General features: G+C 36.9%; 2 protein-coding genes across 8 annotated transcripts; both read right to left on the bottom strand.

Moving 5' to 3' along the window:
- Positions 1–122: 122 nt before the first annotated feature.
- LOC132046363 (uncharacterized) lies at positions 123–7,336 on the bottom strand. Of its 5 annotated transcripts, none has more exons than XM_059436984.1 (10): positions 7,218–7,336; positions 5,439–5,535; positions 4,989–5,088; positions 4,594–4,737; positions 4,165–4,223; positions 2,979–3,046; positions 2,841–2,892; positions 1,923–2,084; positions 1,234–1,833; positions 123–508 (listed from the first exon to the last, which is right to left on the bottom strand). In XM_059436984.1, exons 1-10 carry the CDS (start codon positions 7,223–7,225, stop codon positions 293–295), a joined length of 1,506 nt encoding a protein of 501 aa, XP_059292967.1. In that variant the 5' UTR covers positions 7,226–7,336; the 3' UTR covers positions 123–292. The 5 variants fall into 5 exon arrangements, with proteins under 5 accessions (XP_059292967.1, XP_059292958.1, XP_059292973.1 ...); XM_059436975.1 differs by having other exon boundaries at positions 5,427–5,535; positions 7,218–7,335; XM_059436990.1 differs by lacking the exon at positions 7,218–7,336 and adding an exon at positions 7,083–7,101 and having other exon boundaries at positions 5,427–5,535.
- A 2,041-nt stretch (positions 7,337–9,377) lies between these two features.
- On the bottom strand, positions 9,378–16,126 carry LOC132046337 (uncharacterized). 3 transcript variants are annotated; one of them, XM_059436948.1, is made up of 3 exons: positions 15,876–16,124; positions 13,795–15,442; positions 9,378–9,942 (listed from the first exon to the last, which is right to left on the bottom strand). In XM_059436948.1, the coding sequence occupies exons 2-3, from the start codon at positions 15,409–15,411 to the stop codon at positions 9,601–9,603; spliced, it is 1,959 nt and encodes a 652-aa protein (XP_059292931.1). In that variant the 5' UTR covers positions 15,412–15,442; positions 15,876–16,124; the 3' UTR covers positions 9,378–9,600. The 3 variants fall into 3 exon arrangements, 2 of the variants coding, with proteins under 2 accessions (XP_059292931.1, XP_059292922.1); XR_009412692.1 differs by adding an exon at positions 12,468–12,642 and having other exon boundaries at positions 9,771–9,942; positions 13,795–16,126; XM_059436939.1 differs by having other exon boundaries at positions 13,795–16,124.
- Positions 16,127–16,475: the final 349 nt, after the last annotated feature.

Here is a 16,475-nt window from a genome sequence, read left to right as displayed (position 1 = left end):
CCTAACTTTTGTCCCAGGGCGCTTTAACAAGAATATCTGATTGATATTTGCACATTCCAGTGCAGAGTGTAGTATGTAACGCGCAATGAAGATCGCAAAGAAGAGGCTTAAACGAGAAAAAATGCAAAACAAAATTCCAAGTATGGGGAGTAAGAGATACAGTTAAACAGTTTGGATATCACCGCGATTCTTAATACACAGCGAAAACGATTATTGAAATTATTTATCATATCAACAAACAAAAGTTTAAGACAATCCCACCAAACATCATTGGGAAAATCCAACATTTACATCATGTGAAAAGAGGAAGCAACTTGTCGCCTGAAGCATATGAGATGATCTTCCTCTTAAGTGGAGAGATATATTGTGCCCCATTGAATGCAAGAGCCCTGAGAACATTTATTGGCATGAAGTCAATAGAATATGCCTTCTGAAAACCATCTAGGATTGCCATCATTGTGATGTTTGCAGCTTTCCTCTCTGATTCATATTTCTTTAAAAGAGTTACCTGTGCGGATTAAAATTACCATTATAACATGTAATGGAACGGGGAAAAAAGCCAACACTGTCGTAAAGGATACTCAAAAATTGTAGGTGAAATATTACTTGCATTACAACAACGATGACTACTACTATGCCTCGATCCCAAGCAAGTTGGATATCACTTGCATTTGAAGTAATGCAAATTTTATAGCTAACAAGTGTCATTTTGATTGTTGAATAGCTTTTCCCAATTAGTTAGCATTTTGCTCACTCTTTTTTGGTACAACCGTACTCGACTAAATTATATGAGGGATCACCGGCAAGTTTTGAAGCAAATTATTTACAGGGGAAAACATCCTAGAATTCCATAAAGGATGGATGACATTATCAGGCTTAAGAAGGAAGAGACATCCCCATCGTTCCAAATTTGACATGATCTTGCTAAAAAGCATCTAGAATCCGTTATTAAAAAAGGGCATTTATGATCTAACTTATGTAGATTACACCAGAAGAAAGAAGCTTGAGGACTTTACGGATTTTAGATTACACAAGAAGAAACATAACATAAGTTGGGCAGAAAATGTAAAATCCTAAAGCTTCTTTCTTCTGGTGTAATCTACATAAGTTAGATTAAACCAGAAAAAGTGAATAATCCTACTAGGTGATTCTAGATTACATCAGAAGAAAGAAGCTTCAAGACCTTATATTTTCTGCCTATCTTTACAAAGAAAGAAAGGACTAGGCACATACCTCCCCAATGTCAGATCCAACTGCAACACCTTCAGCAATGACTTTAGAAAGAGAGAGCGCATCTGCGAATCCCATATTAACTCCTTGGCCAGCCAGCGGATGAACTGTATGTGCTGCATCACCAATAAGAACTAGACGTTTTGATGCATAGCTATTAGCATGCATTAAAGACAAAGGGAAGGCCAATCTCTGAGAAGCTAGTTTAATAACTTTCGGTGGAACTTCAAAGCCCTCATGTGTTGATGATGTGTTGTCAGCTTTGAGCCAAGAAAATACATTTCCACCCTTAAATGATCTGGATTGTGGATGAGGACCATATCCACTGTCCAGTGCATCGTTCACTGCTTTTACAAAGTCATCCTCTGACATCGAATTCCGGTCAACAGATTCCTTGGGGTCCATTGACCAAACAATGTTACTGAACTTTTCACCAATGGGCAAAAGTGCAATTGGACCATTAGGAAGAAATCTTTGCCAAGCACAGAAGTTCTCTACAGCATGTTCTACTGTACAGATGATTGCGCTCTGCGAGTACTTCCATCCAGTTGTTTGTATTTTTGCCAGCTCCCTAACACTTGATTTTGACCCATCAGCTCCAACCTGTGACATGTTATCTAACTCATCATTTGTATTGAAGATATCCTTCAGAATATTCATATTTTGTGAAACATAAAACAAATTGAGTTTACCACTAACTTCGCATACATGCTGTTTCCATTATCCAGTTCCAACCTTGCTGAACTTCCACTAGCAGATGATAATGTGCCACCGGAGCTTGTCATTGAAGACCTTGCGGGAAAGGTTATTGAACTTAACCTGGACGAGTATATGGTCTTCTGAAAATCCGTATTCTGTCAAATTATCACCTCCAGTCAAACATTATCACCAGGCAGTCATTGACATAAATCAAAATGAGGAATCTAAGGAGTTCCAATTAAATACCAATAAGTACAAATTAGAACTAGAAACAAAAAGTTTTAGCTTTCCCTGTTACACTAATCTATTACTCAAATTTTGAAGGTAAAATTAACCCAGACACTTTTCAAGTAACATCAAAAATCCAGTTGGAGCATCTTTGTAGTCGGTATTTTGGGCAGTAAGGGAGACTAGCCTTTCAAGTTGAAACAAAGTAGGTTCTCTAACACTAGAATTTTTCTATATTTTCTACTGACATATAGATGTTATTTTTAAAATAAGTAATTACTGACACACAAATTTCTAACAAGATTAAAAGGATGACTAGCAAATATTAGACTTAATGTAAGTTTCCTAAGTCTTAGTCCCAACTACTTGGTATTTCCTATGGATCTTTTTCATTCCTTGTGTTCTATTTTTTGCTAAGCATTCCAGGATATTGTAACAAACTGCTTACAAGTTACAACTAGATTTTTTTTTTAATTTTTTTTTTGGCGGTGGAGAATGGGCCTTCTAAATAGTAGGGGAATAGAAGGCAGAAGAGTGGAGGGCCTTTTAATGGGATTGAAACCTTACACCTAATTGATTAAAGGTGGAGTTGCAACCACAATACTGCAACTCCGATCTCCATAACTAGGGATTCAACATGCTTTTTAACTGCAGAATAAAATTTGGTCGACATGCTCAAATACCTGTATGCATGATAACAGGGATTTGTGTAGCACCTTATTCTCCACCACACACCTAAAGACAAAACTCAAGCATCATCAGGAGTCAAGAACATCATACCTATGAAAGAAATTTGTTACCTCAATAAAAGGAATTTTTACCCGAGAACATCTGCGTCAACATCTCTTGCATTGTACCTTGTATAGCCCAGACCAGTATAATCCCAGACCTATAAAGAAAGAAATTGCTAATGATCAAAAGTGTGAAACTGTTCCACGATTCAATCCCAAAAAGATGAGGTTATTTTGATGTAATGATGCAATTTGTAACAAGGCAACTTAGCAATTACAAGAATCTATAGTCCCATCAAAGACAAATGTCAATTCTCACAAGTAACAGCTTTCCAGATCTTTTCTTGATAAACATATGAGAAGACAAAATTGATAGCGACAATGTTCATCCTCCCTTTACATTACTGAAAACTAGGATATCTTGATGGTTGAAAGTGCATAGACAGTTAGCTAAGACGTGCTTTGTCATTTACTTTTAAGTGTCTCTTAGTTAAAAGCTATTGGTGTTACCATCTGCTGTCATTAACATGACAAGAGTGAGTAGAGACACAGATACTGAAATTCTGAATCAAAGACAACCATTTCCTTAGCATACATTTAGAACACAGATCCATACCCCGCTTTTCCCCTTCTTTTTAATTGGGGATTGGCTAGAGAAGAGGTAAATCACCCTTGGTCATTGATAAATCTTTTTAGAGACCCTTCAGTTCCCATTACGCGGAGCTAAGTGTCCTTCATCATCAAACTCTCTTCCTCCTTGTCAGGAAGGAGTTTCTTTCTTCTACATTGCTAAAGGCTCTATATCGCTATTAACAGCAAACATAAATACGTAAACTTACTCGCTATAATTTGAGAAAGTAGTCACTGCAACTAGTACACATGGAAATTTTGCTACCAAGCTCACAATGATTGAAATTTATTTGGCAAAAACAAGATGTCTAAAAGCACGTTTCAGGTACGGTAAGACATACTCCTTCTGCTGTAATAAATGCATTCGTGGACGTAAATGACAGAGCTCTAAAGAGAAGAATTTGAGGAACACATAATATGGAATAACTACAGATAGATAAATTGAACCTTTTATAAACATACATGATAAAGACAATGACCGTAGAGAGATAAAATAAGGTGTTATATCAACACCAAGTCCCCCTATATATTTTTTTCCACCAAGTCCCCCATATTAGCATTTATAGTAATTATTCTCAGCAGAGGATGGGTGTAAATTACTCCGTTACGGAACTTACAAGAACGAAGTTGTAGTTGGCAAAATTACCTGCATTTTATCGAAGTAAGCATGACGGTGCTGCTGAACAAATTCCCATGCACCCATATCTGTAAACCAAACGTTCTCTCGTGATAATCTCACATGCTTTCCATTAACAGATGATGATGTTTTCATGCAAATCAAACACGTTCAAGCAGAAAGCAACAACTACTGGTACACGTACAGAAAACGTCACATAATGTTCTTTTGATTCGCTAAGTAATAGTCTTCCAACAGGTCTTTCATCTTTTTCTGACCCTTTTTCACTTGCTTTACCAATACAAGGATTTCATCATACATTTTCAGCATAGGGAAAAAACTTCTATTCATTATGCAACCCGTTGATGTGATGGCAGAGTACACATATCAAATTATTATCAGTACAGACAGAAAACTCCACAGAATTATAAGAAAATTGAAAGATAAGTACGAGGGTACCTTTGAAGAAAGAAATGGTTGCAGGTGTGACCGTACTGACCCGTGGACCTGGGGGGTCCTCTTTCTTTATGTGAAAGTTATTCACCAAAGCAGGATTACTGTCAATGATGGCAACACTTAGTTGCTTTGTCAATGGCATAGTTGCTGCAGAATAGTTTACAAGTTAGAAGAGGAGTTGTCATGTTGACAACCAGTTTAGTTGGGCACAGTATATATTAATTCACAGTATCAAGGTCTTACAGAGAGTAGCAAGTTCAAAGAGCAGATGATTAAAATTTCTAACCAAAAGAATTTCTAAACCATTGTAAGTTTCAGCTAGTATTTTGGAGGACACCTTTAGCACTGTTAAAGCATTAAAATAACTATTTCAAAAGGTTAAATAAAAACATACTTACCTAAGGAGCACGCTAGAGCCATCCCAACCATACCACCTCCAACAATAGCAATATCATATTGGGGTATGTCATATGCCAACTCTGGCTTGTCCAAAGGTTCCTATGCAGTTAAAAGAGAGATAGATTAAAGTGAAGTCTTGAACCCTAAGCAGTCTTACACATGCTTCCTCTTAGTTGAACATACACAAGAGCTTGAAACTATATAGCAGGAGACCACACAAAGGTGATACCTCATAAAAATAGATGATTACTGTTAAGCTATTTATGTTCATACTAGACCTAAACAATGCAAGGTCTATTTACCCATAGGAAACCATTAGAAACTTGAAGGTCATAAGGATAAGGCAAGAAATAGAAAGACTGCAAATAACTAAAAGATAAAGCTTTTTAACAGAAAACAATAAGAAAATAAAACAAATTGATAGCAAAGAATAACACCTTTTCGCTGACCAGATCAGGAACTTTAACGCCTGCATTACTGCATAAAGTCCTCTGCACAGATCTGAATCCATGAATGTTCAACGCAATTCTTCTGGCAACAGAAAGCCTAATACAGGAATATAATAGATTACATAATAGTCATGAAATTAAAGATTTAAGGAATAATCAACTATTACAAAATATTTTATACGTCACTATCAGCACATATTAAATGGTACTATTTTCGGAAACAGCCTCCCTATCTGCCGAGATAGGGGTAAGCTCTGCGTACACTTTACCCTCCCCAGACCCCACATTGTGGGATTTCACTGGGTATGTTGTTGTTGTTATCTGTTAAAATTTCCGCATGCACAACCACAATTTGGAATAATGTACGAGATTGGAGTTAATCTAAACACTTATACAAACAACACTGCCCTCTTGATGAGTAAATTCTAAAACCAAATTTTTGTTCCCATCAAACAGGGTAAAGCGAACAACGTTACTAGGATATCCAAGCAATCTATCTGCCTATTCCTCCATGAAGTTTTTCTTCCAACAGATCTACACAATTTTTTAGGTAGTTTTATTTTTATTTTTATTTTTTTTTATTTTTTTTTAGAAGGGGAGCCTTGGCGTAACTGGTAAAGTTGCTGCCATGTGACTAGGAGGTCACGGGTTCGAGCCGTGGAAACAGCCTCTTGCAGAAATGCAAGGTAAGGTCAATTTGACAATAGACCCTTGTGGTCCGGCCCTTCCCCGGACCCCGCGCATAGGGGAGCTTAGGCACCGGCGCCCTTTTTTTTCTTTTTTTTTCTTGGTAATCATAAGAGAGACATATACTTTCGGTCAATCGTATTGTCTGTCTCTGACAATAGAGGGCTGCACTAGTGGAAGATCCCTAGGAGGTTCGGAACACGAGTCACAAAGGGAGAAAGTAGTTATTCTCCACTGCTGATCTCTCCAGGGTGGGGCAAGAAATAACTAACCAAAACAAAACACATACATTCTCTATAAATCCCACATTTTTTTTTTTTTTATGTTGCTTAAAAAATATGAATCAAAGCTTCAAATAGTTCTGGAATTCCAATATCTAGCCCTGCAGCTAAGTAACAGAACTTCAAACCAGAACACTATAAAATCTACTAATATTATTACTATTAATCTTAACTTTTAATATCATATCACTTGCTTCAATCATCACATAGACATTATTATCAATCTATACAACAAAAAAAAAAAATCATCAGAACACTATAAAATTTACTAACATTATTACTACTAATCTTTAATATATATATTTATTTAAAAAAATATTTTTTCACTCACCAGAAAACATTTCCAATGAAAAATAACTACTACCATACCAAATACACCATTCAAGAAGTCATTTTTACCATTTTGGTTGAAACCATTTGCCATATTTCAAATAAACCAAATACAAGAAACCACTTTGTATAATTAAAAAATTATATATCATACCAAACACACTTATAAAAAAGACCCACTTATAATTTAAAGGGAACAAACAGAATAAAAAGTATGCATTACTAATAACATAAAATCGTATATATATATATATATATATATATATATATATATATATATATATATATATATATACCTATGTTGATGTTGTGACGGTCATAAATTTCAGGGAAAAAAAAAATTCACCTTGTTACTTAAAATTCTTATGGGTTATATTTCAAGTAACTGAAATGCAAATTGAAATATTAAAGTAATGTTTCTAAATGTAAGTTAAAAACAGATTAATTTTCTCTCAAGAATAGATGAAAGAACATTAGGTACCTGTTCATGTTTGCTATGTTGCTACGTGGAAGGAGCAGAAGATTAACACTCGTTTTGAGAGTTTGTAGTCTGTTTTATTGGGCAATTTTAGTTTGGGCCCAAATTTGTTGGATCAGTGAGAAAAATCATTTTTTTTGCGCGGATTGCCCTTCTTTTGGGTGGTCTTTAAATTTTGCCCCTCATATTTGTGATCTTTAAATTATGCCCCTCATATTGCTGGTCTTTAATTTTTGCCCGTGGCATTGCAAATCTGAGCGTTCACGCAGAAATCATGAGGTTTTGAATTCAAACCCTCGCTCAAGCATAAATTAAAAAAAAAATTGCAAGGCAAGGTTTGGGTCGCGTGGGCAGACTTGGCATAAGTATGTTGGTTCCGGCATAACTTTGGTAATTCCTTAACAAGTTTATGCCGGTGGGGGAATACTGTTAATGGGCAAACTTTTATGCCGGACCCGGCATAAACTTGTGAAGGAATTACCAAAGTTATGCCGAACCCGGTATACTTATGCCAAATCTGCCCATAAGGCATAAGTATGCCGGGTCCAGCATAACTTTGGTAATTCTTTCACAAGTGTATGCCGGTGGGGGCATAGAGAAATTTAAACTCTGCCTTGCGATTTTTTAAAAAAAAATTGACTGTGTGGGGGTTCGAACCTGGAACCCATGGGTTTTAGCCGAAGGGTAAAATTTAAAGATTTCAAATATGAGAGGCAAAATTTAAAGACCACCCCAAAAGAAGGGTAATTCTGTGAATTGCCCGAGAAAAACTAGGGACAACTCATTGATAGTTGCTTGGAGGACTACTATTTAAGATATAGCAAAAAATTATAAAATATTTGATATTTAACTGTTTCATAAAATTCTGACATGTGGGAGTGATGGGAGGGCGTGGAGGTCGAGAATTAGGGTAGAAGGATAGTGGGCAAATCGAGCTCATTTCTTTTCCTTTCTGGGAGTTTTAGCATTATTCTTGTATTTTCTTATATTTAGATTTCTATTACTGTTTGTTGTTTCTTTAGATTCTATTATGTTATTATATTGCTATTGTTTGCTTGTTGCTACTGCCTATTTTTCTTCTTTCTATGAACCGAGGGTCTCTCTACTTTCTCAAGGTAGATGCACACTATCCTCCCGTACCCCACTTATGAAATTATTCTAGATATGTTATTTTCGTTGTTGGGAGTGAAATTAAAAATTACAGGTCTGAATTTTCAAATTTCAGACATATGAGATTGAAGTAAGGGACAGTCAAGCCCAATTTCAGGATATTTCTAAACGTCTGAAGTTCACACATTACTTGTGCAGTTCGAACTTCAGAAATTTAGGTATGAAGTTAGGCTTGGCAGTCTCAAATTCAAACTCGTATGCCTGAATTTTGAACTACCAAGCCTAATTTCGGAACCAAATGTCTGAAGCTGGACATCACAAGTCCAAAATTGGTTCAATTGATAAATCAAAATGCCATCTCAATAATCTTTCTAATTTTTTCCTATTTATCTGATTGTTTGTGGAGTATCCCTTTCGCAATTTCTCCTAAATTCATTTAAATCCATATCATATTGAGGCAATTTGAAAGGGGAAGAATGGAGATTGAGCAGATTTACTTGCTGGCAAAGCATTGTGGCATATGGCAATCTTTGGTTGAAATTTAATGTTAAGGATTTGATAAGTTGAAGAAGGTGACAATGATGGCAATTTGCAAGCACACATATATGGAACTTCATAAAGAAGGGGTGTGTAGTAGGTGAACATGAACCAAGTCTCATTCATTTTTTTCTTTTTGATAGTATGGTATTTGGTCCAGCTTGTATACACATCAATGATTCCACCAAGTACTTGCATTGAGTACACATATCAAGTAACTCCGCCACTAAAACTTGGGTTGACTGAGGAAAAATCACCGAATGTTTTTGAAACCATTGTTCTCTTATGGTCTTTATTTAAACATTGTTCTCTTATGGTCCTTATTTCAACTTCATTGACCGTTGAACATTTAAGTCTGACGACAAATTGTTAATATAAGGTCAAATTAGCTGAAAAATGGCTAGTGGGGACCTCAAAAACTTAGTAATATACTTGTGGCCAGATACCACATACCACTTTTTTCCTTGTGTGTCAAAGCTCACTTGTTCCTTTAGCTGTTGTAAGAAAAACCATCCCTATGGTCGATCAAGAAATATATTTCTATGTCAAAGCCAACAGGGAACATAATTAAATCATGCGAACAAAAACAATTGTTCCACATTGATAACAAGGATTTGGAAGAATCGCGAATTTCAACTTTTATACCACCCACAATGATTTAATCAGATTTCGAAAAATACTAAAACAAGATCAGCCAATGAAGAATGGAACACGTCTTAGTATGAACCAAGTGTTTCAGCTACTGTTTCCTACTCTTTCCTTTCTTCGCCTTTTCCTTTTCCTGCATTTTCTTTCTCTTTGCTTCTGCTGATATCCACGTGTAACCTTGAGGGACAGCAAATGGATCTTGAACGGTTTCGATCCTATTACTTGGACTGCCTGTAGAAGAACTAGGCCGTTGATATGGGGCTTTTATCCACTGAAACCATGATGAACTTGAGGGCTGCGACACTGATGGACTCTCCATGCCTGAACCAGTAGGGCTGGAAGGAGGAGTTTCGAACTCATCTAGTGGCTGCAATTCTTCAAACTTAGTGAAAGTCACCAATACTCTAATCGTTGGAACAACCGGAATTGCTACCTGAAACATACAAAGGGATTCTTAGTGGAGTGAAACTTTAACATATAGGTAATTAATACTTCTATAAAAGTTTGTTGCTTCCTTGTAAATGTGTACATGAGCATTTAGAGATAACCAACCTTTCAATTAGTGCAACTTTTACTCTGAGACAATTCATGTCGGAAAGCTTTAGTTGGAGGAGACTAAAGGTACAAAATTGAGGTTCTAGTATGAGAAATCAAAAAACTTCTAAAGAAAATCTCCCCGAATTTAAGTCAACACCCATCAGACGACAGCAAGTCATGCTCACAAATAGCTAGTCTAAGGAACACAACGACACAAAAGATTCTATAATAGGAACTAGTCAAAAGAAGTAGTTTCCACAATAGAAATATCAGGGGGAAATTTACGGGAATCTTCATAATAAAATGAACGCATCTGATGATTCCTTTTCTATGAATTATGTTCAGATGGAAGTTCCATCCTCATTCCAAAGGGGATTAGGCCAGCCATGCTCCCCTCTGAGCTAAACTCCTCTCTGCTACTGTACCTTTTTGCCCCAAGTACCGTTGTGACTAACCTATGCAAGCGCCAAAGCTGTCTTTTTTTACTTATGTTAGTTATCTCGTGGCATGACACACCATAATAATTCCTAGAAAAACTACATCATTTGTTCCCATGTTATAGCTAAGAGCATCTGCGCTATACAACCTTCTAGGAATAAGTCTTAACAAAAAGTAGCTTCACACAGCTTGACCATGAAAACATTAACAGCAATAATGCCTATCTTACATTCAATTGCACTTAAGTACCTGTTAAGCTTCATTGATGATTCGTACATGTAAAAAGGTTCAAAATCCGATCCTAAATGTTAAATAATGATTGCCCACAGAGTTTCGCGTATGTGGTTTAATGGTTGCACACACCATGAACTTACAAAGGTTTACTCCTGCATTGATGCCTATTAAAATTCTATCGCATTGTGATCCTGTTTCTAGATTATGTTTAATTGGTCTGTATTGGAAGTTTTCACTCCAATCCTTCCAACACTAATCATGAGTACCTAGAGAGTCCAGCTTGCGCGCACCTCTATTGCACCGGGTACTTGCCACCTCCCACAGACTACTAACTTGAGAGGCTACCTGATGTAAAGTGAAACAAATGTGGAGTGCTGATTGACAGGTTGGCTGAAGTGAGTTGATCAATCAGCTTGTAACAAATGTGGACTGCTGAATTTACAATCAACTAACATGGACTGATGACAAATGCGGACCACAAGGGCCATGTGAAACAGATGCGCTACTGGATCCTAGACTTCAAACTGCATATGAAGAGGACTTCAAGGACTGTTCTCCTTTGCCTTAGCTGGCCCCCCTCCCTTACAACACTTTTCTCTTCTTATATTAGGTTTCACTACGGGGTTATGATTTTGGAAACATTGGTCATTTGTACTATCTCTGTTCCATTCCAAATACAGGCTATGAATATCTGACTATATCCCATAGTCGCAATCCACTAGACTTTGTTCAAGCATACCAGATGAGTATCAAGGGTTTAAGTTGCATCCATTGTGGCTATAGTCCACTTTGCAATATAAGGATCCCTAGGAACTAACAACAACAACGTACCAGGGTAATCCCACAAGTGGGTCTGGGGATCCCTAGGAACTAACCTTGTGCCGTATAACCTCATCCCTGTGATTCTTATATCAATAAAGTTACACTTCTCTATAGATAGACATGATACTCTATGATAGACACCCAACTTTCTATACAAATAGAAACCTCATCGGTGCACCAAAAAGACTTAAAAAAATAGGAGGCTATTCCTCATATGTATAAAAGTCATGCTCTTCCCCTTGAAAACTATCATATTATCCCTCCATACTATTCACATAAGTGCTACTGGGGGAATATTCCACACCCGGCATCTTCTCTTCCGTCCTCAAAAAGTCCCAACTAAATATTGCATCCTTCATAATACTCGGCGTGGGAATAGGTTGAAGTTATTTATCATCATACAATCTCAAATCCATTCAAAAAATCAAATTTGTGCCTAATTTGACCCATATTTCTTACAACCCATCAGAATATCACCTCTAGCTTTTCTCTCCGAGCCAACTCGACTAAGCCAATAAATCCATAATGGAGTTTTAGAAGGGTTAAATGTCATCACGTCTAAAGTTCCTTTTCTTAAGAAGGTAATCATTATCCTATGGACAACATTTAGTTAAACCAAACCTTAATCTCCACAAGTATTCGAACTATTTTCTCTACGACGGAAAGATGATGTTTCTTTGCAACTGCAAACTTTTATATCCTGTTTACCATATTACATCCATACAAATTTCTTAAAGATCAGATAGCTAAGTTCCAAGACTATCACCGTAAAGCACCATTCACCCCTTCCATAACCCCAACGAGCTGGTTGGAGCTAAATATTAGATCTTAGGCAAAAGAAGAAAAGATCCCTTTCCCATCATTTTAGAGATCCTAGGAGCCATTTGGTTTGAGAATAGTGGAGTACATAAGGGAATTGAGGCGTACCTAATATTAAGTGACGTTTGATTTGTGTTCCACTAATGGGATTATGTTCCAATTAATCAGATTTTCCAATCTACTGAGCGTTGACAAACCCACAGCATTAGCACCCAAAAAGTCTGACTTGGCTTGCACTTAACAACACCGTTATCTGCTGTCTTCCACAGATAACCTTTTACTTCTATTTTTGTAGTAGTATGTGATGGAAAAATATTGTCAAAAGATAATAATCACAATTTACAACTACATGCTATATCTAATCTTGATTATCACTATGTGCACTATGTACAAAATAATACGACAATAATAATCAAACATTTAAAGAACTTATTCAGTTCCATCAAAATACCTCACCAACATTCTTCCTAGTCCTTCACTATATCCCATTCACATCCATAATAAATCACACTAAAGCAAACATAATACAATCCCTCCTATTTCTGACCATGGAGAAAGCGATCCCTAAACTCCATTGGGGATTCAGAAACAAGTATCATTTCCCCTAATCTTAAGCTCATGGCACTTCACTGCTTAATGTGTTTAAGATTCATTACCCTGATCTTACCACCTTTTGGAGGAAGTGTACAAGGTGAGTAATCTACGAAAACTTTTCAATAGAAACAGCATAAAATCCTTGACGTTATGCAACCAGACCCTCAAACTTCTTAATTTATCAATCCAATAAGAAGGCCAGATCCACTTAGATAAATGGTCCACCAAGAACCAAATCTATTATCGATCTTCAAAAATTGAGAAAAGCTTGCTGTACAGTTCAAATGATATAATTCAGTATAGTAAAACTCGGAACAGAACATTTGAATCATAAAAAATACTTCAACTAAAAGTTAGTGCACAGCGCGCCCTCCTTAAGAGAGAAGTTTAACTCTCTGTGGAATGATACTTATCCCCCAAAAGAGAGAGAGAGAGAGAGAGAGAACTTTCTTTGGAATGTTGTCTCCAACTTACTGTTACCTTTCTAAAATATACTGCCTCCAACTTATCCAATACAATCTTCCTTTAACATTTCCATCCACCAGCAGTGGAGATTTATATCTACTGCATTTTATTTCTTTATCATGGTTCAAACTCAATAATGTTTTCTTCCCAAATATTGCCTTAGTTAAATGATGTATATTCTCAACAAACTGTAAAGAAAATGAATCCTACATTAGGAAATTCACATTTTGCTACATATAAAATATATACAATAATGGATAAGTGTCAGCAAGGACTATACATGACAAGTATATCACTATTCAAACCTACGAAAATTCAAAATCACATGAGTGCTGGACTAGGAGTTAAATTTTAACCGTAAGTACATGATGCATACCTTAACAGGGAAGGTTCCTTTTGGGAGTTTTGTTGTGAGCATTTCCCTCAACCGCCGGATAGCTTTAACTTTGTTAGCCAGAATGTCAAGCAAAGGAAGCAGCTCTTCAGTTCTCAATGGGAAATCTGGAGAAAGCCAAAGTACAGGCCTCAATCCTTTCTTGTACTCATTTTCTCGGCCTCCATCTTTGCGCCGATTTCCATTTTCAGCATTGCTAGACGTAGAAGCCTTTGCATCTCTTCCTTGTCTAAACTCATCCCTCGTCACCCTGACATCCACGGAATGTCTCCCTGGCCTAGTTTCATTTAAAGGTGGAGAACCCTCAGTATAATTGCCAACCTTCCCCTCGACACATATTGAATTTCTTGGTGGGACAACTCGTTTCTCCCCTTCTGGCTTAATATCCCGTTTCCTCCAGCTGTTAAACCACCTCTTCTTATCCTGCTTATTGTCATCATTCCTGCAACCATTTATCTCCTCAACGGGTATATCCCTTTGTTCATAACAACTATGGCGATGTGCAATGATCCCATCTCCATTCTCATTGCTTACATCTGAAGAGTCCGACTTGAGAGCAACCTCAAGCTGCTTTCTTTCCTCCTCAGTCAATATATCGTCAAACTCTTCACTCTCTGTTTCATTTTCATTGCAAGAATTGAAAAATTCATCGTCCGTCATAGCTCCGGGAACCCTCCTTGATTTTATGCTCACAACTACATTGTGCATATCATATACTTTAGCTTTCCAAGAACCTACCATCTCCGTTTTCTCCTGGCGCCTCCATGTTGTTTGTGGCAACAGAACTGCTTCGGTGACATCGATCCCAGGCCTGAATATGTTCGTTTGAGACATTGCAGCAACTTCTTGTTGTACTTCTGCCTCGGTCGCTGGAGCACCAGCGCCGTCTAAAGCATTCATAATTTCCTTTTCTTTATGTGAGATCATGCAAAGTGATCCAGGAGTGACTTTACCGTCCTCAGAACCATCACCAAGGAAAAGAATGCTCTGATCGGAACGCTGAATTCGGAAGCCATCAAAGCCAGCCAGAGTCATATCAGCCCTTAAATTTGCACCCCTCTTCCAAATCTTATATGTATCTGAAGGTGCAATCCTAGAAATGAAAGGTATGACAGAACTCTCGAAGTGAAATGTTATTTCCATATAAAAGTCCCTCATCCTCTTCATCGTCCCAATCAACCGAGGTAACCTTCTACACCATTTTGCCCAAGCTAAAGGCTGGTAGTGCCTAACTATGATCTTCGCGATCCTTTCTTCCCTATTACATATTGCCTCCTGCAAGGCACTCCAACCATGTTCATTCTGCAGACTCCAATCAGAACCAGCAAGCATAAGCATCTCGGTTGCTGTCTCATCACCGAGTTTGACAGCCAAATGAAGAGGGCTATCCCGGTTAGGAACATCCCGTCTATCGATCACAGCAGAAATAGCATCTGCCTTAGCTTCCTCAGCAAGCGATACCGCTTCAGTATGAATCTCAGCAGGATCACAAAGCCGAGGCAGCGAAGCGATTATCTTCCTCAGAGAGGCATAATCTTTCAAGACAATAGCTTTGTGCACAGGACTATGTGCATATTTCGAAACATCAATACCAGCCATGCCTCAAAAGTATTCAAAGACCACCCCTACACTATAATTACACAGCCATCAAAGACTGGAAGCAATCACAACCAAAGCAGTAAAACAACAACTCTCCACCTAAAATCAACAGTATATAAACAGGTTACCCTAAAAGATTCAATCTTTCCACTTAAAACACAACATTTACCAAATTCTCCAAACACCCTTTACACAAAACAAGACAATAACAACCATACAAAGTCTTTCCCCAAAATCAGTTCAAATTACACCAATTGAAATCAACAGTATATAGACAGAATGGCCTAAAAGATTCAATCTTTCCACTTAAAGCACAACATTTACCAATTTCTCCAAACACCCTTTACACAGAACAAGACAATAACAACTCATACAAAGTTTTTCCCCAAAAGTACCAATTTTTTTACAAAGAGTATGGAATCTTTAGGGGGGACCCAAAAAGTAAAAGTCAAGAAATCACACACCTTGTTGTTGTTCTTGTACAAGTACAAAAAAGACCCAAAATTGGTATCCAAAAAGGCAGACCCTTTAGTTCTTGAACCCACAAAATAACCCTTTCTTTGAAAATAGAAAAAAGAAAAGAAAAAATGGAGATCTTGGTGATCTGATCCAGATCAGACAAACCCCAAAAACATGCATGTGGGGTGGTGCAAAGAGTCCTGAAACAAAAAGAAAACACTTTTCTTTTTTTCTTTTTCTTTTTTCTCTCTTTTTTTTAATAAAGAAATTGTAAGGAATTTTTGAGAGAATCTTGATAAAGCAAAAACCCAAAACTGAAACTGTCAAAGGAAAGAAAAGAATCAAAGGTAAGAAAAAAAAAAAATTACACAAAAATATAAAAAAGTATAGAAGCCCCACTAGTCAAGCAAAGGGGGAACATAAATTGTTTCATGTGAAAAAGGAATAAAACCACACTCTTTTGTTAAGAGGAAAAAAAAAAAAAAAAGGAAAGAAATTTGCAAAGTATATTCTAGTTCTAGAAGAAAAATGAAAAACAAGAAAGGAAATTAAAAAATTACCCTTTTTCCCCTTTTGTTACCTAAAGTGAAAGAGAATTTTATAAA

Source organism: Lycium ferocissimum, chromosome 1, assembly GCF_029784015.1.
Source record: "Lycium ferocissimum isolate CSIRO_LF1 chromosome 1, AGI_CSIRO_Lferr_CH_V1, whole genome shotgun sequence".
Taxonomy (NCBI): Eukaryota; Viridiplantae; Streptophyta; class Magnoliopsida; order Solanales; family Solanaceae; genus Lycium; species Lycium ferocissimum.
Note: the sequence above shows the minus strand (reverse complement) of the source record. Positions and strands in the feature narration are given on the sequence as shown.

Bases quoted from the DNA above. Each gene is read 5' to 3' on its own strand.
- LOC132046363 (XM_059436975.1), bottom strand. The intron at 5,089-5,426 runs GTGTTATTCTTT...TTAACTGCATAG, and splicing joins CTGATCTGGTCAGCGAAAAG to GAACCTTTGGACAAGCCAGA. The intron at 509-1,233 runs GTATGTGCCTAG...TAATCCGCACAG, and splicing joins TTGGATCTGACATTGGGGAG to GTAACTCTTTTAAAGAAATA.
- LOC132046337 (XM_059436939.1), bottom strand. From the start codon at position 15,411: ATGGCTGGTATTGATGTTTCGAAATATGCACATAGTCCTGTGCACAAA. The intron at 9,943-13,794 runs GTATGCATCATG...TGTATGTTTCAG, and splicing joins AAGGAACCTTCCCTGTTAAG to GTAGCAATTCCGGTTGTTCC.